The 24,363-nt window shown below is 41.1% G+C and overlaps 1 protein-coding gene across 2 annotated transcripts in view; it reads left to right on the top strand.

Annotated features, from left to right (window-relative positions):
* The first annotated feature begins 5,386 nt into the window (after window positions 1–5,386).
* The window catches only part of SPARCL1 (SPARC-like 1 (hevin)), a 35,090-nt gene continuing 16,113 nt past the window's right edge, over window positions 5,387–24,363 (top strand). Inside the window, exons 1-2 of one of the 2 annotated variants that reach the window (XM_012647207.1) lie at window positions 5,387–5,854; window positions 24,145–24,209. In XM_012647207.1, coding sequence (XP_012502661.1) covers window positions 24,156–24,209 — 54 coding nt within the window. In that variant the 5' untranslated portion in view covers window positions 5,387–5,854; window positions 24,145–24,155. Of the gene's footprint in view, window positions 5,855–19,545; window positions 19,557–24,144; window positions 24,210–24,363 lie in introns of those variants that run through there. The other variant, XM_012647208.1, reaches the window with a different exon arrangement.

Below are 24,363 nucleotides of genomic sequence, written 5' to 3'. Positions count from 1 at the left end.
TTTGGCAGCCCTTGAAAACTAATACAGATTTTGGTACTGAGAGTGGGTTATGGCTACAACAAATTGCTAAAAATATTGAAGTGACTTTGAAATTAGATAACGATAGTGGTTGGAAGAATTTTGAGATATGTGATTTTAAGAGCCTAGATTACCTTGAAAAGATTGTTGGCAGAAATAAGGACAGTAAAGGAGATTCTGGTAAGGACTCGGGGAAGTAAGAAGAACTCTAGATAAATCTTCTGTCATCTTAGAAAACACACATATTATCATGAACAGAATGTTGGTTGAAATATAAATGTTAAAGGTGCTTCTGGTGAGGAATTAGAAGGAGATGATGACCATGTTATTGGACACCGAAGGGAAGATGAACATAGTGTTGGAAACTTGTTACAAAATGGCAGGAACTTGACTGAATTACGTTCTACTGTTGGGTGAAAAGCAGAACTTACAAGCGATGAACTTGGATATTGAACTGTGATTTCCAAACAAAGTGTAAAAAGTGTGGCCAACTTTCCCCTTGCTGTTTATAATAAAATGTGAAAGGAAAGAAATAAATGAAGGAAGAAACTATAATACTGAACAAAAAGGAACTTAATGATTTTAAAGATTCTCAGCCTATCCAGAATGCAAAGGGTGAGAAAGCAGACTGTGGACAAAACTCTGGCTACCAACCTCTTGCTACAGAGAGATTAGACATGTGAGTGTGACCCGTGGATCCAATGAACCTTCTCAGTAGAAGCCAGGAACATAGATGGTTTATCCCGGAAAGATCTGTGCAGAGCCCTTTTGTCTGATGGCTTGAACCCCATGAAATGCATGGGAAACCAAAAAAGCATTTTAATAATGTTGTATCAGCAGAAATACTGCCACCCTGGGCTGAAAGGGACAGAGGCAGGACAAAATGAAGACTGTCGGACTCCCAAAATTCTACATGGCTGCAAATGTGTTGTCCCTCAAGGAAAAGTGAGAATGACTCCTAGTAAGGGCTGAATTGTGTCTCCTCAAAATTCACATGTTGAGGCCAGGCACAGTGGCTCGTGCCTGGAATCCTAGCACTCTGGGAGGCCGAGGCGGGAGGATCGCTAGAGGTCTGGAGTTCGAGACCAGCCTGAGCAAGAGTGAGACCCCATCTCTACTAAAAAAATAGAAAGAAGTTACCTGGACAACTAAAAATATATAGAAAAAACTAGCCGGCATGGTGGCGCATGCCTGTAGTCCCAGCTACTCGGGAGGCTGAGATAGGAGGATCGCTTGAGCCCAGGAGTTTGAGGTTGCTGTGAGCTAGGCTGACGCCACAGCACTCTAGCCCAGGCAAGAGAGTAAGACTCTGTCTCCAAAAAAAGAAAAAATTCGTATGTTAAAATAACTCAGAATGTGACTATATTTGTAGATAGATCTTTTAAAGCAATTAAGTGACGTCCTATGCATGGGTCCTCATCCAATATGACTGGTGTCCTTATAGGAAGAGGACATTCGGAAACAGAGGGTAGACCACATGAAGACACATGGAGAAATTCATCTGCAAGCAAAGGAAAGAGGCCTCAGCATAACCTGTCCTGACACACACTTCCTACGCCTCCCAACCTTCCATAGGAAAATCTTCCAGATCTCCCTATTATTTAGTGAATAAAAGCCAAACTGCTTAGCCTGACGTCTAAAATTCACCTACTCTTAACCAACCTGCCTTTCTTCTTTTATTTTCACTTCTTTTGCTTCCAAGGCTATTATTAGAAAAATCACAATTAATTACATTAGTCACATTATGTTTAGCAAAATATTGTGCGCATTTTGCTACTCTCTTGTTAATCCTTTCTGTGTGTCAAGTTTCTGCCTAAGACCTACTAGAGGGTGTAACTAAGGCCACAGAAGGGCTGGGCTGGGAGCGGACGGCTGAACTCCTGCAAGAGCCCACGGTCAGAAAGTGACCCAGTGCGTTGACAGCCAAGGCAGCTGAGAGATCTGAAACAGCTTGGTGCCAGGACTTGATGATAGCGCTGCCGCAGCTGAGGCCTGAAAACAGGTCCTAGAAGCAAAACCGAAATATCAAGATCTAAAAAGCATAACAGGGGAAAAAAAATATAATGGAGCGCTATGGACTGAATTGTCTGCCCCCAAAATTCATACGATGAAGCCCTAACCCCTCAATGTGACTATTTTTGGAGATGGGGCTTTTAAAGAAGCAATTAAGGTTAAATGCGGTCATAAGGGTGAGGCCCTAATCTGATAGGACTGGCGTCTTTATGAGAGAAGGCAGAGACACCGGAAGCACACGTGCACGGGGGAACGGCCACGCGAGGACACAGAGAAGCCCAGGAGAGAGGCCTCGGGAGCAACAAAACCTGCCGACACCTTGATCTTGGACTTCCAGCCTCCGGAACTGTGAGAACATAAATCCCTGTTGTGTGAGCCACCCAGTCTGTGGCGTTTTGTTACAGCAGCCCTAGCAAACTAATACATTGGGTAAGCAAGGAAGAGGGGCCTACAGGCCAGGTCCTGGCCAAGATCATTACAGACATTCTGTTTTCACTGCACCCACACTGACCTCCCACCTGGGGCTCGCCTGGTCATGCCACGTCCTGACGGTGAGCCTATGCCGTCTCTCAGACTCCCACTAGGCAGGAACAGTGATATTTCACTCCCATCACCCAGAGACTGGTGCTATGCATGACAGAGAGGCTCATGACATGCTTGAGGACTGATGAACGTGTTCTCTGGTCCTTCTCCTGAATCAGGGGGTCTTGACATTGCAGACCCGCTGAGTGGGTGGGGGGAGGGGGTTCACAGATGGGTTGTAGGAGCTTGCCCACAGCTTTCGCTACATTCTCAGACGGAATCCTCACACTGAAAGGTTAAAAAAAAAATTACTCCAACTCAGATGCTGGCGTCTGTCAGATCCTCTGACCAGCGCTGATGTTATGTGGGTTAGCGCATGCACGGTCACGTGATAAGCTCTTTGTCAAAGTTCTCCCGTCGCATTTGGACGTTGCATAAGTTTTCTAAATCTGATCTATAGCTCCATCTGTTAGGTGGGTATTGTTGTAGGTTTAACGTCTTCAGCTTTCTGAGCTGTAAACTATTTTAGAAATGACAGCTTCAGAGACAGTAAGAATTTGGATATCTGCCAGTGAACATTCCCAAAACAGAGCCATACTGAAAAGACATTGTGACTTTAAGGGTCTTTTATTTCTTTTTTAATTCCTTTTTCCATCTTGTTATAAGAAATACAGTGGGCCCTTTAAATCACATTATAATTAATCAGACATCCTATAAAACTGAGAGTCAAAATTCTCAAGCTTCGCCGCCTACAAAAGAACTCTCTAGGTATATATTTACATTGAAGAGATGAATCCAGTTTGCTTTAACCAAATTATCTTTTATGTTAACACAGATTCCTATAAGAAATTTTATTTTTATCATTTAATAGAAACACAAAATATCAATTTCAATATGAGGAAAAAAATTTTTAGCCGGTCAAATCTTTTTTCCAGAACCCTGTAGCTAAAACTTGCGCTACGTTCTCCTTGAATTGCTGCAATTACCTGAAATCAATCTCATAAAGCCATCTGAAATAAATGGAGAATGCAGGTTTGAATAAGAAATCAATATTTTGGATCCCCTAGAAAATTTCCTTTAGCCGATTAGAGCCAAATGCTCAGAAATGCGTTTCCTACACACCCTGCAAGAATCCCACACACCATGCCCCTAAGGAGACTTGGAGGATGGCGGCTTCCACACTTCTAAGACCAGCTGTGCACAGAGGTGGGGCAAGCACAGTCAGACACAGCCCACCCCTTCAGCCTTCCTCTGAGGGGCCCACTCACATCCTAGACCTTGGCTAAGAAGAAAACACCCCATTGTCTGAGGCAAAACGACCTCACATCCTTCCAGCCTGTCCCTGGAAAGGCAGTTTGGAGGAAGTAATCCCGATTACAGAGACGTGAGCAGGTCCCAGCTGCACCCTCACTTGTTTTTGGTTCTAGGCAAATCGCCCAGTTTCCTCCGCTCCCAAATTTCCCAACTGCAAAATAGAGATAATTCTTGTTACCTTTCTCTTGCGGCGTTCTGAAAATAAATAGGGCAAATGTTTCTGAAGGGCTTTGAGAGATCTGGCGGAGGGCATATTTGCCTTGAACCCTGTGGGGGTTTTGTTTATTTTTGTCGCGTTGTGTTTTTATGGGTGTGTTTTGCTTTTGGCCAGACCGGCATGCGTTTAGAAAATCGAAATTAAATTCAATGACAACCGCTCATCTGATGTTAATGGAGCATTTGCAACACGCTCGGCGTCTGCAGAACACAGAGGGGCACATCCGTGCCTTCAAGGAGCTTAAAACTTGCTCAGAAACAGGTATTATACTTATAGTATATATGTTATACGTACACACAAACATTTATAGATAATAGAGGTGTTATAGCTCACAAAGAGGTATCATAGCGAGTAACCCAAGTGTGGCAAGGTAGCTGCTTTAAAACCCACTCTACAAGTTCCACTTGGAGACCCTAGAAAAACCACTCGGCTTGCCTAAGCTTTGGTTTTCCTCTTGCACAAACCTGGACTGAGAGCCCGCTAGGTGGCAGGGGGCGTTCTGTGCAGTTTACTTCTAGTCACTTACTTAAAACTCAGAACAACCGCCTGAGACAGATACTGTATCATTTCCATGTTCGTATCCCCGCCTTACAGGTAAGGACACTGAAGCTTAGAGAGATTATGTAACGTGTCCCAGCTCATCCAGTTAGACAGCAGTGAAGCCAGGATGCAAACCCAAGCTGCTTGGCCTCCAATTCTGCAGACTTAACCATGATACCCCATTGCCCTTACAGACTTGTGAGGATCAACTGATATAACACATACAAAGCTGTTAGCACGGTGTCTGGCACATAATAAATGTGGAAGTAGCAGCAAAAGAGATTAGACACATATAAAAATAACCAGAACACCAAGGCAAAAATACGTGCATCCCTCCAGTCTATTTCGCAGGAAAATTCCTTCTTACAGATTCGTCATTATAACCATGCGGGGCTGTGTTTGGGGGAGAACACTCCCTAAAGGGCAACGTCTCTGAATGGGCATCCAACATGATCTATAATATAAGGAGTGATGGTTCATACATATGTAAATTTCTGAACTCATTCAAAGAAAGTTAAAGCATCCGAAGTACCCTGTTGTTAAAATTCAGACTGTCTTTGTGAGAACAATCTCCATTCGCGCAACGTAAAAACGCATCAGCCGCAGTTACTCTTCCTCCCTTCCTGAACCCCGACTCCCCTATGTCCTGTATTTAGGAAGAAACAACAGCATGGAGTTTCTTTCCAAAGTCTTAAAATAAAAATCCCAAAAAAAGGGGACGCTGCTTATAAAATCTTTCAGAGTTGTTTGAAAAAGAAAAAAAAAAAAATGCACACAGAGCCAAGTGCTCATGTTCTGGCCAAGTTCTAAGCCGCTGAGAACGAGAGCTGGAGGGGAGGACTGTTAACCCCATCCACGCCAACGGCGTTAGCTCTTTCCCTTTTGCTTTGCACCGCCTGTAAAGCTCCTCGTGCCCTCACAGAGAGCCCGGCCTGCTCAGGAAATCCAGGAATCTGCAACAAAAACGATGACAGTCTGAAACGCTCCCCGATGCCAACCTCCGAATTCTCATCTGTCACTTCAGACCCTGACTAGGTGACAGAGCAGCAGAATTTCAACTCCAATAGATCTGAATGTGCTTCTGGGCAAAGAAGCAGAGCTAACCAGGAAAGGGATTTAGAGAGTTTCTCTTGGGTATTTGTCAAACTTTTATTTCCTGGCTCTGTGTGCAAAGAGGGGATTCGACTTCAATTTTCTACCGAGGCTCTGGATCCAGCCCCTTCCCTGAAGGTAAATAAATTTTAATAACTTCACCGTATTGTCTAATTGGCATTTGTTAAACTGATTTGCATGAGCTGATAAAGCTGTCTAATATTTTTGCCTAAATAGTACAAATAATACAGAATAATCAACTTTTTGTGTTGATTTGCAGAAAAGCCACTTCGTAGCAAATTTTACCATTTGTATTCGTGTTTCCTTTTTTCCTCCAAGATTAAATAGCAAGTACTAATAAATGATGATGCTTTTAGTGAAGACCCAGGACAGAAATGCAGAGCTGTTGTTAGCCCGAGTAGCACTCAGCTCTTGGTGAAGCCTAAATCCTGAAATGTGTTTTGTAGAAATGCTTTACTAAAGTATGAAATAAACCATAAAGAAAGTAGTTTTTTCTAAAAAAAACTTTCAAATAAAATAATCTATATATTTTCCATGTTTATATTATCTAAAGTTCTTTAATGACTTCTATAGTCCCAGTCTGTACCTAACAGTAATGTAGAAATGGAATATTTAGCTTTTCCAAAAGACAGGAAAATCTCTCTAATAGCATATTCTTGTTTGATTATTTCTGAGTTAGTGTGATTGTTTGTTATCCCCTTCCTGACTCCCTTTTATAGCTTTATAACTGATTGCGTCTTGTCTCCTACTAGCATTGTTAAGATGCACACACATAGATGTAAAATTTCTCTAATTCTTGATGATGCTCTGCTTGGTAACTCATATTATAAGGTAGTATCATTTCTGACTCTCTCTTCTAAAATGAAACAATAATGCAAGCCGTGCTTATGCATTCCTCCCAGGTATTAAAAGGTTGCGCTGCAGGAGAAAACCACATTTTCAACTGCAGATCAATACTGTTGAAACTATACACCAGGAGGTTCTGCAGAAACAGTATCTCTTTTGCACTGCCTTTCATCTGCAGAGGTTAAATATGTCACCTTGGCATTGTATCTGAGCTCTCCTCTGGCCCAGGGCCTAAGCACACTGAATAGAAATGTTCACTCAGTCTAACTCAGCAGAAATCTTTTTTTTTTTTTTTTAATTCTCCCTTTTCTCATGGATACCAGTTTTTTTTCAGTTCACAGTTTACTTAGTTAAACCTTGGTGGTTATGACTATTGTTAACTATGATTTAGAAAAAAAAAAAAGACAGCCCTCTTTGGAAAGATTTAAGTTTATATTTCTGTGCATTCAACAAGATCTAGCAAAGCACAGCAGTCTATTTCATTCACTTATCATCCAATCAACTAATGCTGCTTTCCACATTCTGGAAAAGAATATGTATGTGTTATTCAGGAATCTTGCCTTTCTCTTCCAGAGAATTTTTGTACAGCCATTGAACAGTTAGTGTAGTGGGGTTTCTTTTCCAAGTCCTGTGGGATTTAATTCCCAGTAGCCTCTCATGGTACGGTTTCACTGAACAACTAAGTAAAAATAATAAATAGTGATGACAGACATGAAATGAATAGTGATATATTCTGGACAACTCCAAAACATTATTCATTTCATTTCCTCTTGACTGGTATTTTTACTCAGTTGATTTGAACATTGCTATTTTACTTAAGTTTATTCCAATGTTCGGAACACGTTAAGAACATTTTTCCACCAAGTAGAACATAAACAACTTGCTAAAAGATTTGAGGTGTGCTTTGCCTTCCCATATCACTCTGGAAGGATCTTCAGTGGGGGAGACCCCCATAAATCCAGGAGAATTTCTCTGGAAGGCCTGGCTGCCCAAGACATGCCCAACCAAGCCAGGGTCTGGTTCTTATAGGGTTCACAGAGCATCTTCTGAGCTTGTGATGGTAGCACCACCTGGGGCTAGCCTGGCTTTTGTCTTATGCATCAAAAAATGGACAGAACTCTGGAAAACAGAGTGTGTGGTCTTGACTAATTACTCCAAAGGTAGAGAGACAGGCTAATAAAGTGAATAAGATCATGGGCTCTGGTTTATATCTGACCATATAGACCTGGTTTATATCCAAGCTTTACCACTAAATAGCCCTGTGCCTTTGGGAAAACAACTTAACCTCTTTGGGCCTGAGTCTTTTCATTTGTGGAAATGGGATCATAAAATTAGTAGCTACCTTTAAGATTTGTTATAAGAGTTAAGGGAAGAAAACTGTCATGCCTGGTACATTAAAGCAATCAATTAATCATGGCTAATATCAAAGTACTGGCCTACTTATATGTTCCTATTGAAACTCTGTAGAAAGGGAATTGACAATAGATTTTCCCTCATGGTTTCTTCCTTGTACTTATACATTTTGCTGTAAAATAAAATATGAATGCCAGGTCTGTGCATTAAAGTCAGCACAGCAGAGTGGACAGAACTTGGGTTCAGAGTTTAATGCACCTGGGCTAGAATCCAACTCTGCCTCCTACAAGCTGCGTGAGCCTGGGCAGTCACTTCATACTTCCAAGACTCAGCTTACCCATCCGTGAAGCAAAATGGCGATCATAAAACCTACAAATGGGGTTGCTGTAGAAATCAAATGAGATGTTTATTAAATGCCAAGTATAGTACCTGGCAGAGTGCTAGACACACAGGAAATTTTACTCATTGCTTAGAAGAAATCTCGTATTATCAGTGAGGCATCTGTTAACGTACATTACGAGATTTTTCTGGTAGTAAGGTTGGGGATCAAGAAGGAAATATTCTTCGAATTGTCTTGTTGGAAATCCAAAGAAATGTCAAAGTATATCTGACACTACTGTTTCCTTCTGGGGGCAGGGAAGGCTCACCGTGAGGTATTTTTTACTGTGAGTCTTTACTGCTTCATCAGTTAGGATCTTCTTAATGGCCAAGTCAAATGGAACCCAAGAGAGCGTTCTGTTCAGCTTGCCATTACACAGAGGGAGAAGAAGGGCTGCTTTTGCAGTCGACTCTGTTTTATTGACCCACTTGGACAGCGAAGAAGGCCCCCCAACATTTTGTCTTTCTTGTACTTTCTAAAGGCAAGAATAGGGCTTTTGACTTGCTCTAGGGGGTATTTTTTCTTCTCTAACTGAAATCCAAACGAAAGAGGTTTTTTGTTGTTGTTTTTTGTCTTTGTGTTTTGTTTTTGTCAACCTCTCCCCATGTTCCTCGCATTGAAATGTCAGCTGCTTTTTCTGGCTGGGTGTAGCAGCAGCCTGTCGTCATAGCAATGAAAGGGTCTAGAGAAACTCCTGCTTCATGGCCTGCTCTGGGAAATAACTCTTAGTCTGCTTAAAAAAATCCTTCTTTAGAAATGAAGTCTCCAGTCCTGGCTTGTTTCCTTCCTATTATGCAACCAATTTAGGTACACCAATTGCAGGAGCTAAATGTTTCCTTTAAAGATTGAGTGAATAGGTATTTTTGAAAAATGAAAAAGAGCTCTAAAACAGTGGCCACTTTACTACGGAGCACAGCCAGGAAAACTGGGAAAGCAAAGGAAGAGAAATAGAAATGGCCTCACTTGGTAGCCCATGCCACACACCCCGCCGTAAACCCATCTTCCGAGTCCTCACTGCCTCCCCCATCCTCACCACGTGCTCTAGTGCGGTGGTGATCTGCGAGCAGTCTGGGGCAGGCTGCCCGGACTCAAATCCTGGGACTCATACTCTCTGGTTTCTTTAATCTTATCCACTCTGTGCCTCTGTCTTCTCATCTGTGACAGCCATAACATTGTTATGGGCATTGAAGGAGGCATTTATTACAGTGTCTAATAAACAACCCATGGTAAAGGTTGGCTGCTAAACTTGAGGGCCTCAGTTTCCCCCACTTGTGACATGGGGATTAACAGCTAATTCATAAGATCGCTGTTTGATTAGCTAAGATGATGAATGTAAATGCTCCATAAGTAGTAGCTATTATTATAACTCTTTTCGTGGTTAGACATAAAACTGATAAGAATGGCCTTTTTGAACTTGGAATCTCCCAGTGAGTAAATTACAACAAATAGAGGCTTCGGAAATATCATTGCATAAACGTGAACCACTGAATGTCTAAAGAGACAAAAAGAAATAATTATGATTTTTTGCATGTATAAAGAGTAAAGAAGACTCTTCTCATCTTGATTAACACTAAGGCAAAAGTGTTAAACTTTCATCGTTTCTTTCATTAAAATACTTTTTGTTAAACTTTCTGTTTCAGTTTCTCCAGCGTTTTCCAGGTCATGCAATTATATAAATAAGCAATATTTTTATCTTACATTTCAAGCAACTAATGTATTCGGTCTATACCATGCAAAATGCCAGAGATCGGGCAGGAAGCAAAACTATAGAGGGGCTGCGTTCTCGTGGAGCTTACCACGTAGTTAGGGAGATGGTCACTAATCAAATCATCACATTAACGAAAACCGCATACACCCAACATAAGAGGGCCTGGAATGCGAAGCAATCTTTATTTTTCTAATGAAAAGATCCTCAACCAAAGATGTTGGCCAACCTAAATGTACAAATGGATAATGTAACGTCATGTACACTCAGGATATTTAATCCACGGTTATACATGCACAATTCAAATGTCATTTTACTTTGAATGTTTTAAACTTGTAAAACTGACGTTTTTCTTTTTCAAATTTCACGAAACAGTTTTGTTAAAACTCTTCACATGCATCTTTAACATCATGCATGTGTTCAGTGGATCCAGTCTGTAATTATCTAATACTGAACACATCATCAATCCTCATGCGAGTTGTTTATAACACAATTTTTGGAAATTTGCTGATGTCGCAGATTTAATCCCCAGGTATAAGTCCTCATCCTGTGCTGATGCTCTCCATGTATTAATTACTTACTATATTGCTTTTGCCACTGCCCTTTAAAGGGCTTATTTAAAACCACCTGAATCTTTAAGTGTGGTTTTCTAAACCTGCATAATTGCAACACTTAGGATAATGAAGTCATACCTCAAGAATAATGACTAAGTCTGTTTTAAATATCTTTATCTCCTTTTTCATCCATTCTGTCAAGGTGACCTTCCTAAGAACAAAAATAAGCATTGCTTGGCATCGTTTCTGGTTGTCTTCTCGAATGGTATTTTCTTGCACAAAATGAAGAAACTGAGACAGTGGCCTTTAATATAAGAGACTTGAGAAGCACTAGAATATAAGGCAAATCCCTCTGTTTTTTATAGCATGATTTTTGGAGGGTGACAAAATTCACAGTATATTTGAACACATATTGTATACAATTACATACTGAAATAAGTGCTACCAGGGCAAAGCCCCTTTGTTCTGAGACTATGCGAGGAGGCTGACCTCCGCCAGAGGTCAGTGATGGCTTGCCCTGAACTGAAGGCTGACTAGAGCTCAACTCTGGGGCGAGGGGTGCGTGTTTTGGGTGGCAGTGGTTGGGAGGAGTGGGTGCTGGTGAGAGAACTCTGAGAGTGTGAACATCTTGCACAAAGACCCTGTAGCAAGAGGGATTGTGGCCTATTTGAGGACCGGCCGGCTCCCCTGAGAGCACGGGCAGGGCCGTGGGAGATATAAATCCTAAGAAACTTCCCTGAGCACTAAAAGGATGTGTCTTCTGCTCGATTCAAGTTCAGTGTACATCTTTAGTGTCTCTGTGGAATTCTCGTTAGTCTCAAAGCCCCCACAGGCATGAACTGTGTCTATCCCCAGCTCCGACCCACATGGCGGTGGGTCCATTAGGAAGGACGTCTGGCAGTTGAAGGTCAGAGATTGAGAGAAGTCTGTATCACTGAGTCTGAGAATATCATACACACTCACAGGGCTAGGACATCTTGATGTCAGACGGTGACTCGGCAGAGAACTCAAAATAGAAGAGCATCTTTTACATCCTTCGGATGACTTTAATGCCAAGCCAGAGAGCTCTCCCCAGAGACTCATTAATACTTTAAAATCCCTGAGGCGTCAGCGTTGACTCTGAATCAGGTAATAGCATGTATACGTTGGCCAAAACATGACTAAGAGATTTGCCCTCTCAAAGCAAAGCCTTTGACTATCACGTAAAGACAAGGTGAAGGAGGAGGCTCCGTTTGAATCTGATTATGAAGTACCTAGAATAATCACTTTGTTTACTACATTTCCCAGAAAGGGAATTTTTTCATAGTTATTATAATCGCTAAAAATAGCAGCCGACAGGCTTCCTCTGATATAAGCGAATTCAACAGAAGATACCTGGCCTTATTTGGAAGCGGGGCTGTACGGACTCCAGGAAATGATATGCCAATAGTAATAAGAAAAAGAAAGTAACAGGGAAAACAGTCAACACAAACCTCTCACTTTTCTAGGGTATGTGGTATGTCTTTCTTAGTTCGTTTAACTTTAGACAAAAAGAGATAAACAGGTCAAGTGGTCATCATCAGCCTTGAAACCCAAAAACACTAAAATAAGTTTCCTTGGTCTAAAAGGGAAGAAGGAGGGCTTGCAAGTTTTGTAGAGGCTGTCATGGAAGGAGCCAACAATTGGAGGGAGGGCTCAGCTACCTGAGGATGTCAAGGCCATAGGAGGCCATTTAATTAGAAAGACTTGAACCATTAGCTACCAACACTAAAATTTCCAAGGAGTCATCCCCACGGCCAACATAAAAGAGGAATTCGATTCCTCCTTTTGGAGCTATGGATGACTGTGTTCATACAGTTCAGTGTTTAGGCAGCTTGCTAGGGCTTAAGAAGAAAGGAAAGCGAAGGGAGATAAAGAGAGAGAAGAGATACAGAAATGTAAAAAGTGCCCAGTGGAGACAGATGGTTATGCTAACTAGATTCAAGTGGCAAGGCAACAGGCAGAACTTCAAAATTAAAATTTATCATTTTGAATTTAATGTTCTAAAAAGCTATAGAAACTGAAAAGAAATAAGTACATATATCTACTTTGATCTAACCTTACTCTAATCTGAATTTCTAGAAAATACTATAGAAACTGAAATGGAACCCATTACAAAAAAAAGAACACAAAATGAACCACAGTACCCAAAATACATTCTGGTTGTTTGTGTAAGTTCACTACTAAATCTAGACGGAGACTGAAGTTCCAGGGTGTGCCAAATTGTAGATACCCTCCCCTTCTCTAGGAGATACAAAATTCAGGATGAAGAGGCAGAGATGAGTCAGCGGGTTTCATTCAGAGGAACGTCCCATGTTGCCTACCGAATGCAATACCCACGCCGCAGTTAGCCATGACGTGCCCAGCGTTCACCCTCGACCTGAGGGACCACGCACTGGTCTTGGAGGTCCGAGCTGGCCTCGCTGCATCAGAGCTTGGGGGCGGCTGACACATGCATGGCCCATTTCGTCCGAGCCTTTCTGGCCAATCTCTGCATGCTTGGCCAGACTACGTTTCCAGCTAGAGGAAAGGGTATTCAAGCCCCTTGCTTGCTTCTCCAGGGACAGAGATTGTGGAACTGTGGAGAAATCTAATTACAACTTCCTTTCATGGTGAAATCTAATTACACCCTCTCCCATGGTGAAAACCAATCCGTTTAATACGGGGGGAAAAAAAAAAAGCTAAACCAAGGGCTTCAAGCACGGGATATGCCTGTGTTCTGTCTTCTGTCTTAGGCAACTGTGCAGAAAGGTCACAGTGACCTTGGCTTGCCTTGCTTAAGAACACAGGTCAGAATCTATTACTCCTCCCCACTCAACGAAAAGGAAAAAATATTTTCATATCCGACGTCAAGAGTTTCAGCGATTTTCTCTAAGATCCCTTAGTTAGCCAAAGCAAATTTTGAGCCAACACCTGCTCCCTCCACACACACTTTTTTTTCTTTGCATATCGCACTTGGAATGCCATGTTAAACAAGTAAAGAGGTAGTTATTTAGGCCAATATTCTCCTGTCATCTGTTCCTGACATCTTTAATGCTATGTGTCACCCTTTCAGCCAACCCGTAGACACTGACATGCAATTTGGAGACGGGTCCCCCTGAATTCCTAAAACCTAATGGAGATAAATAGAGACAGTTCTCAAAATAGTAATTTATGGAAATACATATTTTATAAGTACCTGGCACAAGTCTATAACTACTGAAATAATAAAATTACTAGGGACATTCTATTCAAATTTCTATCACTACTGCGTAATCACTGTACTCCATTGAATGTATATAAAATACAGATTTGCAGTTTATAAAGAAAAAATGAGCAAACAGCCCTAAAAGCAAAGCATTTTTAGATTCAACCTGAGTTACCTACTCACGGACCCAGTGGAAAGGTATCCTGAGATTACAAAGATCAGAAGAATTCACCTTAATTATAAGACAACAAAAACCGATAACTTGTTGCAATATGCCATGTTTGGTTGAATGTTCTTACTCTCTTAACTCATTGGAATCATTTTCAGCTGTCAAGCCATTAATTCAGTGGATTCTCCCAACCTGTTATTGGGCTCCAAACAACTCTGAGCTAACTCTCTCCAAATCAATGCAATAATCTGTTGGAATTCACAAGCAACAAAACACCAATGCTGAACCCAATGTCTTCTTTTCCTCTCTTTTTCCTCCCTGATCCCCAACTCCAACTAACAGTAGGTTTTAAGGACTTTAAAGTAGGGTACAAGTTAATCTCTTTCTAGAAAAACTTTTCGATTATTTCCTAAAGTATGGAGAGAGGAAAATACTAGAAGCTTTTGTTTTAAACTAGGATGATGTTTGGTTTAAACCTTGTACTCACAGTAATTTTGTATTCAGTAGCTTTTAGATAGGCATAGAAGTAGGGGAAGACAAGTACCAGCATCAACTCACGGATAAAAACAGCCGATTGATGTCTTCTTGTGATCCGAAAATGATTTAAAGTCATTAATTTCAAAAGCAAATGTTTTCTTATGATTTGAAAAATATTCTGGCTTGGAGTGCATAAGGCTGCGGTCCCCAACCACGGTACCGGTCTGTGGCCTATTAGAAACCAGGCCGCACAGCAGCAGGTGAGTGGGCGGAGCTTCATCTGTGTTTACAGCCGTTCTCCATCACTCACATCACCGCATAAGCTCCGCCTCCTGTCAGATCAGCAGCTGCATTAGATTCTCATAGGAGCACGAACCCTACAGTAAACCGCACGTGCAAGGGATCTAGTTCGACTCCTTAAGAGAATCTAATGCAGCTGCTGATCTGAGGTGCAGCTGAGGTGGTGATGCTAGCGCTGGGGAGCAGCTGCAGATACAGATTATCATTAGCAGAGAGGTTTGACTGCATAATAAATGTAATGTGCTTGAATCATCCCAAAACCATCCCCCGCCCATCCATGGAAAAATTATCTTCCATGAAACCGGTCCCTGGTGCCAAAAAGGTTGGGGACTGCTGGTGTAAGTTTACAATGGCCTGAGATCTGGATGTTATTAACTTCTTTTCTTTCCCACACACAAAATTCCAGCCCATGCTCACTCTGTTTGCTTCTCTGTTGCTTTATTTTTCTCCGGTCCTGTGTGTTTGGATGGGAGCCACAGCAAGGTGTGAGGTGTGATCCTACGTGCTGGGGGCTGACTTGGCTGACTGCTTCCTGGCATCTTGATAACAGAGCTAACAGCCCCAGGGACCCATAGCCTAGTTCTCGAATGTGGGGTGTACATTTTAGTGTTGTGCAGCCGGAAATAGTCATTGTCCAAAAAAATTAACAACGGATTCCCCTGTATAGTATTATTCATCCAAAGTACAGCTTTGTTTCAATTTAGCTAATTAGACTACTCTTGATTAAGTAAATTTCTATGTGTTCTGGGACTAACCATCCAAAAACAGTGTTTTTAAAATGTTCAGTCAGACGGAGCTGGCGAGCTGGGCTTCCTTTGATGTGGAAAGGACTGGAACAGAAGGGAAGAACAGAAGGACTAATTACTTCCCAAGGCCCCAGATTAGTCCTGGTGCCATAGCTCTCTAGAGACTGTATGGAAAGAGAAAAGGAAGAGCACTGTGTAGTGAAAAATGCCGTTTTCCAACACCAAATGCTTCCCACGTTAGTTGCCCATATTTCTTTCTTAAGCCCTTCCATTCCATAGTGTTTTCAAATCTTGTCATTCTATCAACAAAATCGTCTTTGTTGGGTACTGATGACATTTAAATATTTTGTAGCTTCTGACTTCTCCAAAAATGAGGACTGCTGAGCTCTGTTAAAAAAAAAAAAAAAAAAGAAGAAGAAAAAGAAGACAAAATGTACCCCAGCTAAGGCAACTCTAGAAAACCTTAACTCAGGGCAGTTCTGGGAGTAGGAGGCAGCTTCATTACCAGGGGATCTGAAAATATTAAAACTCCTGAATTCTAAATCTTGACTCAAGGGTTGTGTTGGTCAAGGACTGGGCAAAGAAATGACGGCTCTAGGCAGGAAACTCAAATTCGGGAATTTGAGGAGAGTGTAATTAAAGAGTTATTTACCAAGGTGTGGGCAGGGGATAGAGAAGCCACAGAGGTTGTGGGAACAGACTAGTAAGAGCTGAGCTTGTACTCGTGAGGGGAGGGAATATTTTCTGAACCCAGACAGGAAATGCTGAGTGAGAGGGTCACCAAGAGGTGCTGTGACCTTCAGGAGAGGGACACAGACACCTGCAGGGAGCTGAGAAATATATTCCTCAGCCCTACTCTCCTTCTTCCCTTAAATTCCTCTTCGTGGTGCTCCCCACTGGCTGAACCCAGCAGAAACCACTGGGCTGGAAAACCTGTCCATACCTCAGATAGGCCCCAGATGGCACAGGGTAGAGAAGGGGGGCGTGGATGAGGCATGTGGAACAGCAAAGGGAAGGTGTCTACACAGCCAGGGGGGAAGATCTCTTCCCTGGGTAGGAGAGGAAGAATTTACAGCTGTGGACCAGCTGTGGATAAGCTGTGTCTTTTCCTTGCTTCAGGGAATCTTTCTAGACCTTTCCCTCTGAAGGCATAAATAAGCTTTGGGTTTTCACCCTATTTTCAAAGAACTCCTCAAACTCCAGCCATAAAATCCATTAGGGTTTATCGTACCTGCTTCTTTCAGAGAAGGCAGGTAATGAGTAAGTTTGCGCCAAGGGGGCAAGCAACTGTTTCCCCTATTAAATGTCTTGGCCCTCACCAAGGTACATGAGAAGCTTGGACCATGTGCTGAACCCTGAAGGGACCTCTGCTTGGACAGAGTGCTTTCATTAGTGGGAAACAAGAGCTAAATACTCATCAAAGCACACCATTATTCCCAGAGGTTCCCAACACCATGAGAATGAGGCTACTTGGAACTGCTCTTAGGTATTCTTAGCTATTTTTCTTATTCCTGGAAGAGAACTACCCACAATGAATAATTCTTGGTCCATTCACAGAGCTGAAAGCACTTGCAATTCCTCTCCCAACTAGCAGAATTTAACAACTGACTTAAACTATTAACAAAAGAGAGACAATGTCCACTGCGTCCAAAGAGGTTTCATACTATACTGGTAGAGTTGAACTAATAAGGGAAATTCAAATAAGAGCAGTCAAAGGAGAAAGCCAAGAACGAGGCATTCAGGGGAAAGAAATTCCAGGGAGGTAGAGAATAAAATAAATTAAGAGGTAAAGAGAAGAGCTAAAGGCAGGAAACGAGTAGGATTAATCTATCTGGTCATTTCAGGGACTAAAAAATGGTGACTTGTCATGCTATTAACAACATGAAGCAAATTATTCAGGTATTATTAAGTCCTATAACATCACAAATGTCACAGACCCCCAGGTAAGCCATACTTAGGAGTGGATTCAGGCTATGTGAAGCCAGGAATTTATGCAAATGTGCGAGACCTTCTTTTTTAAGAACAGAAAAGCTGAAATCAGGTACAGGACTTTGTATGGAGCCTGGGCAAGGGAGGGACCCTAAAACTTAAGCCTCATAGTTTTTTGGTACATCCACTCTGGTCCTGCCCAAATGTCCGTACCCCAAAAAATATGCAAAAAGGTGGGGGGCAGAGAAATGTGAATATGAGAAAATCTTGCGTTCATGGAGGAGAAAATAAAAGGACAGGTTTTATAGTAGAAATTGAGCAAAGAAAAATAAATATGGCCTAAATAATTTTCCCCACAACACCACAGGGCAGGGAGCAGGGGAGACTTTCTGGAGGGCTGGCAAATGTCTGAGAAAAGAAGAGAGAACGTGCTCTTTTCTTCCATCCCGTAGGGAGTTCTGGGGTGCGACACAGTGAGATCCGTGAGTGGTACAGTAAGATGAGGAACTCTGAAAGGCATGATGAAGAGGTGTGGAAAGGCGGCTGTCACACGAGCTTGCCTCAGATAAGCCTGTGTGGATTATCTAAATATAACTAAAGTAATCCCTCAATTACACGTTATAGAAGAGGAGGAATGTACTAATTTCTCCTGAGCAAGAGAGAAATAGATCTTTGAGAATGTCCCTGAAAAGCCATTTGTGTGTGTGTCCTTTGCTTCCATGTTCCTCATTCATGACTGGGCACAGTGGCAAAGAGGGATGTTCAGGAAGCTCTCCCTGGGTGGATACTCCTATGAAGCGGAGGTGAGGTCACAGGTGGGAATGCATGGGTGGTATATAGGTAAAGCTAAGCACCTCAGTACCTGGCATATAATAAAATCCAAAAAAATATATAAGCCATTGTATTAGCTACTATTAAACAGTCGATGATTAAAAAAATGAACTTTTTCAATAAGATAATACTTTGATGAACATAAGTGGTTCTATTACTAATGAATATACTTGAGTGCTGTTCCACATAAAAATATTTAATGTTTATTCCAATTACATATTGCTGCTTACAAACTTAGTGACTTAAAACAACAACTGTTTCACAATGTCTCAAGATTTTGTGGGACAAGAATTTGAGCAGGTCACTCGGAGGTACCCAGCTGGCAGATGAGCTGGTCTTGAGTGCCCAAGATGGTTCTCCTCACAAGTCCTGTGCATTTACAAGGACAGATGGAAAGCTAAGATTGGCAGGGACTGTTGAACAATGTCTTCTGTGGCATGGCGGTCTCTTAGAAAGTGTCTTGGGACTCCCAGAATGAGTTTTCCAAGAAATCCAGGTAAAAACTCCAAGTCTTCTTATGCCCTAGCCTCAGAAGTCCCAGAACATCACTTCTTCCTCAACCAATTGGTCAAGTAATGCACTAAAGCCAGGCCAGATTCAAGGAGAGGAGAATTAGACTCCATCTTTCAATGGGAGGAATAGCAAAGAATTTACAGCCATCTTTACCACAATTACATATTAAGTGAGAAATGTAAGAAATTGTCTCAAGACAGATACACATGTGGGTTAGAATAGAGTTGACATTTGTGAGTGTTTTGTTCTAAATGGGAGACCTATTTCTACCCTGCCAGATGACTCATCTGGATGTTTGTTTGATTGGCACATGGCCCAGCCAATAGAAAAACTTAAAGCATTTGAAATTCCAAATACTGGATTTCCCCAGAAAGGTCATACCTATGAAATGCAGTCTAGCTGTCACCTTTTAAAATTCCAGATGACATTCTCCTGAAAGTTGGGTAATGAGACACTCCAACAGAATAAATAAATTAAGAATAATTTTTAAAAAAGAGAGACATCCTGTTCCTAACAGAAGGAAAAGGCTCTCCTTGAGGTTCTCCAAAATCTCTCATCTTTAACTTCTCTAAATCCATGAAAAGCAACAGTGGGATGAGAAAAGAAAGAAAGAACATAAGGACTCTAAGTAAAGGGATGAATTAAAGTCTCTGTGAATTGTTAATTATTGGGGTTATTAAGCCATTTTCTGCATTATGAGTGTTTCAAAGAAATGATAACATCTTTCATTTAATTTTTACAGTTGGTGAAATTACCAAATAACTATATGATCACATGAGTCTCAAAACAACTCTAGAAGATAAACGAGAAAGGTACTATTATTTTTCCTGTTTTGCAGAGGAAGAAACCAGTGACTTGATCAAAGTCTCATGGCTGGTAAAAGGCAATTCAAGTCCGGAACTTAGATCTTCCAATTCCACACCAAGTGTTCTTTAAACTGTGCTGCTGCCTTTGAATAAGCTCAGACATTGGGGCAAAAAATATATATCTATCTAATTTCACATCAATGCTGCATATTTAAGCCTTCAAGAATAATAACTATGCATTCAAAAATTTGTTTCATCTCTGCATTTTTCACCAGAGTTTTATATTCTCTCTCCACTAAATAGTCTGCATTTTGTAGCCAATGTATACCAAATTTGAATGTCTCAAAATAAATGACTTTTTGCTTATCCAAGAATAAATGGTATTCATCATACTTAGCAAGGACATCATGGTTTTGATTTTCAAAGTACTTGCAAGCATCAGCTAATTAAGCCTCCCTGAGTCTTCAGTGTGACAGTCATTTTCAAAATATCTCTCATTTCCCAGGGAAGTTCTCCATTCTGTCTTATTTATACAAATCAGCACATTTGTTCAGTTCTTAAAATAAGAATCTAAAGGCCATGAAATTATTTTGATCAATGTGCAGCAAATACAATTATCTCAGTAAGGCGAAAATGTCCAGAGACTGGTTTGAAGGACCAAATGGAACACAACAGAAGAACTGAAGGCTCTTTAAAGTCTAGATGTTGGAATTTCCCACAAGGTCCTTCAAAAATATAACATGGGCATCTTCTTCATAAATGAAACTTGAGGTGATTTCCTACTTAGATCATTCTAAATGGCATGACCATATTCTGCCTTTAAATTTTGTTTTCAATTTTACAATGGAAATAAACTCCTAAAAAAATCATTTCATCCTGGGATTCAGTAATAATCAGGGACCATGCAAAAAATCTTGGGCTCTCAAAAAGCCTGCACAACTGGCAAACCCTATACTTGTTCTATCCCTTAAAATGTCTTCCCTACAGCTATGCCAGGATTCTCAGCAGTTCAGTAGCTCCTTTGGGTTAAGAACAAAGAAAAAATACCTCTTACCTGAGAGTAGAAAGACATTAATTCAGGAATATAAAAAACTAGGATTTAAATGTATGGACTATAGCACAGGTGAGTATGTTTTTCATGAGTGAACTCAATGGGAAAAATAGCAAAGAATAGTAAATATGTTCTGGACCTAGGGCTCCTGGGCAGCTTGAGATCACCTAGGGGAGGAAGGAGAAAAAGTACGGTTCTCTTCTCTTATGTCACACTTACTACAAGACGTGCATTTCTCGTATATCAAACGTAATACAAGGCTAATGACTATAATAATGCTGATGAGAGGCAGAAGGCAGAGAAATGCAAATAATAATCACTTACATGTGTATGGTGCTCCAGAGTTGCGAAGAGCTTCTGCACCTCAACGGCTCCATTTGACATCAGTAAGAATTGTTATTCTTCTACTAATAACCCCGTGCTATAGATGAAGTTTGCAAAAATTAAGTAATTTGCTCAAGGTAGCATTTAGTACTTGGCAGAGCCAGGGCCCAAAGCCAGAACCTCTGACTTCTATTTTGTAACCCATTCCACTAGACCATGTCGTGAGAACACTGAAGACTGAATGCAAAGCTCAGCGTTCTAGTCCTTGCTCCTCTTAAGACTTGTACATTTGGCCAAATAATTTAGATTCTTCATGCTTCTGTATCTTTACATTTAAATATTATCTCCCTCCTTTCCTTGTTGTAGAATGAGAGAGTATACAGAAAAACACTTTATAAACTGTGAAATGCTATATAAATATAAGGAAAGTGTAACTATGTCCATCTTAATGAATTAATATTCCTGAAAACCCTGCACATCCTTACAGTTAAGTTTTCTACCCTTTTGTCTTAAAGAATAAAGAATCTCTCTTTCTCTTCAAAGTGAAACCTTCCACCTATGCTTTAATATTAGCCCAGCAAACATTTATTGAACGTTTACCAACACTGTATCATCTTGCTTAATCTTCACCTCATTTTGTAGGCAATGAACTGAAACCACAAAAAACTGCAAAATTTGCCCAAAATTATGCACATTAGTATTAGAGCCTAGGCAGTCCTATTTCAGAGCTTATGCCTCTAACTGTTATGTAATTCTGTCTTGCCAGTGCGTCAGGCAACTGGTCTGTTTTTCCCTGTTTCAGTTATCTATTGCTGTGTAACAATCTATCCCTAAATTAACTGGCTTAACGTCATACCATTTGCTCATGATTCTGCAATCTGGACTGGGGTCAGCTGGGTGATTCTTCTGCTGATTTTGTCTGGAGTTACTTATGTGGCTCCAGTGAGCTGGGAGCACAGCTGGGGCTGGACCATCCAGGCCGGCTTCTCATCCTGCAAGGTTCTCTCATCATTCAGTAGTCTGGTTCAAGCTTTTGTACAGCATGGCTGATGGCTTCCACAAAAGGACAAATACTCGTGTGCAAGTGTTTGCCAAGCCTCTGCTGGGATCATACTTGCTAAAGTCACATTGGCCAGAACAAGTCACAAGACCAAGGCCAAAGTCACAGGGGAATGAGGCCTGAAGTTGCGGTTTACTGGGGAGCATGAGTGTTTACCATATCTCTTCTCGTACCCTTTACCTTCAATTTCTTGTTCTTTACTTCTCCTTTCCCTAAAACATAGAAAATAGAAAATTCTTGGATGACCACATTTAAATACAAATAAAAATTTCCTGTTACTGCACATTCCTCTTCAGCTACCATTTTACTCTCCTTCCTTTCATAGCCAATCTTTTTTAAAGAGTGGTCTACACTCACTGTCCCCATGACCACCTATTCACTCTCCAATCACTTGGCGTGGTGCGGTGGCTCATGCCTGTAATCCTAGCACTCTGGGAGGCCGAGGCAGGAGAATCACTTGAGCTCAGGAGTTGGAGACTAGCCTGAGCAAGAGTGAGACCCCATCTCTACTAAAAATAGAAAACTTAGTTGGGCGTAGTGGCACGCGCCTGTAGTCCCAGCCACTCGGGAGGCTGAGGCAGGAGGATCGCTTGAGCCCAGGGGTTTGAGGTTGCTGTGAGCTATGATGATGCCATTGCACTCTATCCAGAGTGACAGAGTGACAAACAAAACAAGCAAACAAACAAAAATCTCACTCTCCAGTCACCATAGCCTGCCTTCCACTGACACCTCTCCAACAAACTGCTCTCCCTGAATTCGCCACCAATAACCTCCATACTTCCAAAGACAATGGATAATTTCCTGGCCTTGTTTTCTTTGAACTCTCTGTGATATTTAATACTTCCTTTTTCTTATGCGAGTTTCCTTTCTCTCATTGTTTGTATCTTTAGCTTTTCCCTCCCTATGATGGAACCTAATGATCTTCACTCCCTAGGGTTCTGGCTCCAGCCCTCCTTCCTCCACTCAGTGCATGGCAGCTTCTCATGCTAACAACACGCAAACTGTATCTGGAGCCCTAACTCTAAGCTTACCTCCAGACCTATTTACCCAAGTACCTACTAGATATCTCTACTCAAATTCAAGAAGCCCAAAACTAATCCATTATCTTTCTTCTAAAACTAGATCTTCCTCCTATAATCCCTCATCTTAGTGATTAACATCATCATTAACCCAGTTATTCAAATTAGAAATGTGATAACTCAAGACTCTTCCGTCTCACATTCCCACAATATCTCTTATAATTAGTCATTAAGTTTTATGTATTTTTCCGTTAGTTACACATTAGAAATAATCCAGTGGTGTGCTGGTAAGTGTTTAACAACTGGTTTGAGGAGGGATGGATAGCATTTGATGGTTTTCATGGTGTGAGCCTCCCACCATGACTGATTTTGAGCTAATAATATGACATCATTGAACAGAATTGAGGAGAGACATGCAGTAGCACACATGATATAGTATTTCCACCTACAGATATAATGGGTGGAAATAACCTCAAGAGAGTAGATAACAGTAAAATGTAGTAAAATAATTATGAAGTGATGAGTTTTGAGTATTTATATCCTTTCATTTTAATTTTTACATGAAACCTCTGGATTTTAAAATAGTGATTTGAAATATACAGTGCCTACCAAACCAAACCTATCCACAGGCCACCTCCAAATCACAGATTGCCAATCCAGGGTGTCAATCGTTGGATGAACATTGACACCCTCTAGTCTATGAGAGTAGTCTGCGGCAGTGCCATGTTCTATTACTAAAAATCTTCATTGAATGAGTATTTTTCTCTACCACTAAGGAGGCAGTTTGTTTTACCCAAACCTGACATACCATATTACTTTATTCTGTGACTTTTACCTTCATTACAAATACTCACCAATCTTAAGACCCACAATCTGCACAGAGCCTTTACGCACAGTCCTAAATGGAGATAGGTTTTGCTGAACCCAGATGGTCCAAGAAATCAAGGAATAATTTTCACAGGGACACAACTGAGTAAGAACTGTCATTAATCTATCTTTTCAGACATGTTAGTCCACAAAGATAGCAATTAGCTTCAAATACAAAAGACAAGACTGAGCTCAGCATTGGCTAAGATTATCTTTTAATCTTCCACAAGGAAACTTTTACCTACCACCGATTATTATCTTCTTGGTTCACAGGTCTAGAAATCATGAAGACTGTGCTTTTTTTCCTCTACATCTTGGGAACTGCAGCTGCAATTCCGGTAAATTTCCTTTCTTCTGTTGTCACGGCTCTCTCTCCCCTGACATTTAGTTTAGAAATCCTCTATTTAAAAGAAAATGTTCTTATTAGTGGTTTGAAATTCTCTTTTGTATTTTAATTATATTCTTTATTTCCCAAGCAATGAATGGATAACT

Source organism: Propithecus coquereli, unplaced genomic scaffold (genome assembly GCF_000956105.1).
Source record: "Propithecus coquereli isolate 6110/MARCELLA unplaced genomic scaffold, Pcoq_1.0 Scaffold26, whole genome shotgun sequence".
Classification (NCBI taxonomy): Eukaryota; Metazoa; Chordata; class Mammalia; order Primates; family Indriidae; genus Propithecus; species Propithecus coquereli.
This window is presented reverse-complemented; position numbering and strand designations above follow the sequence as displayed.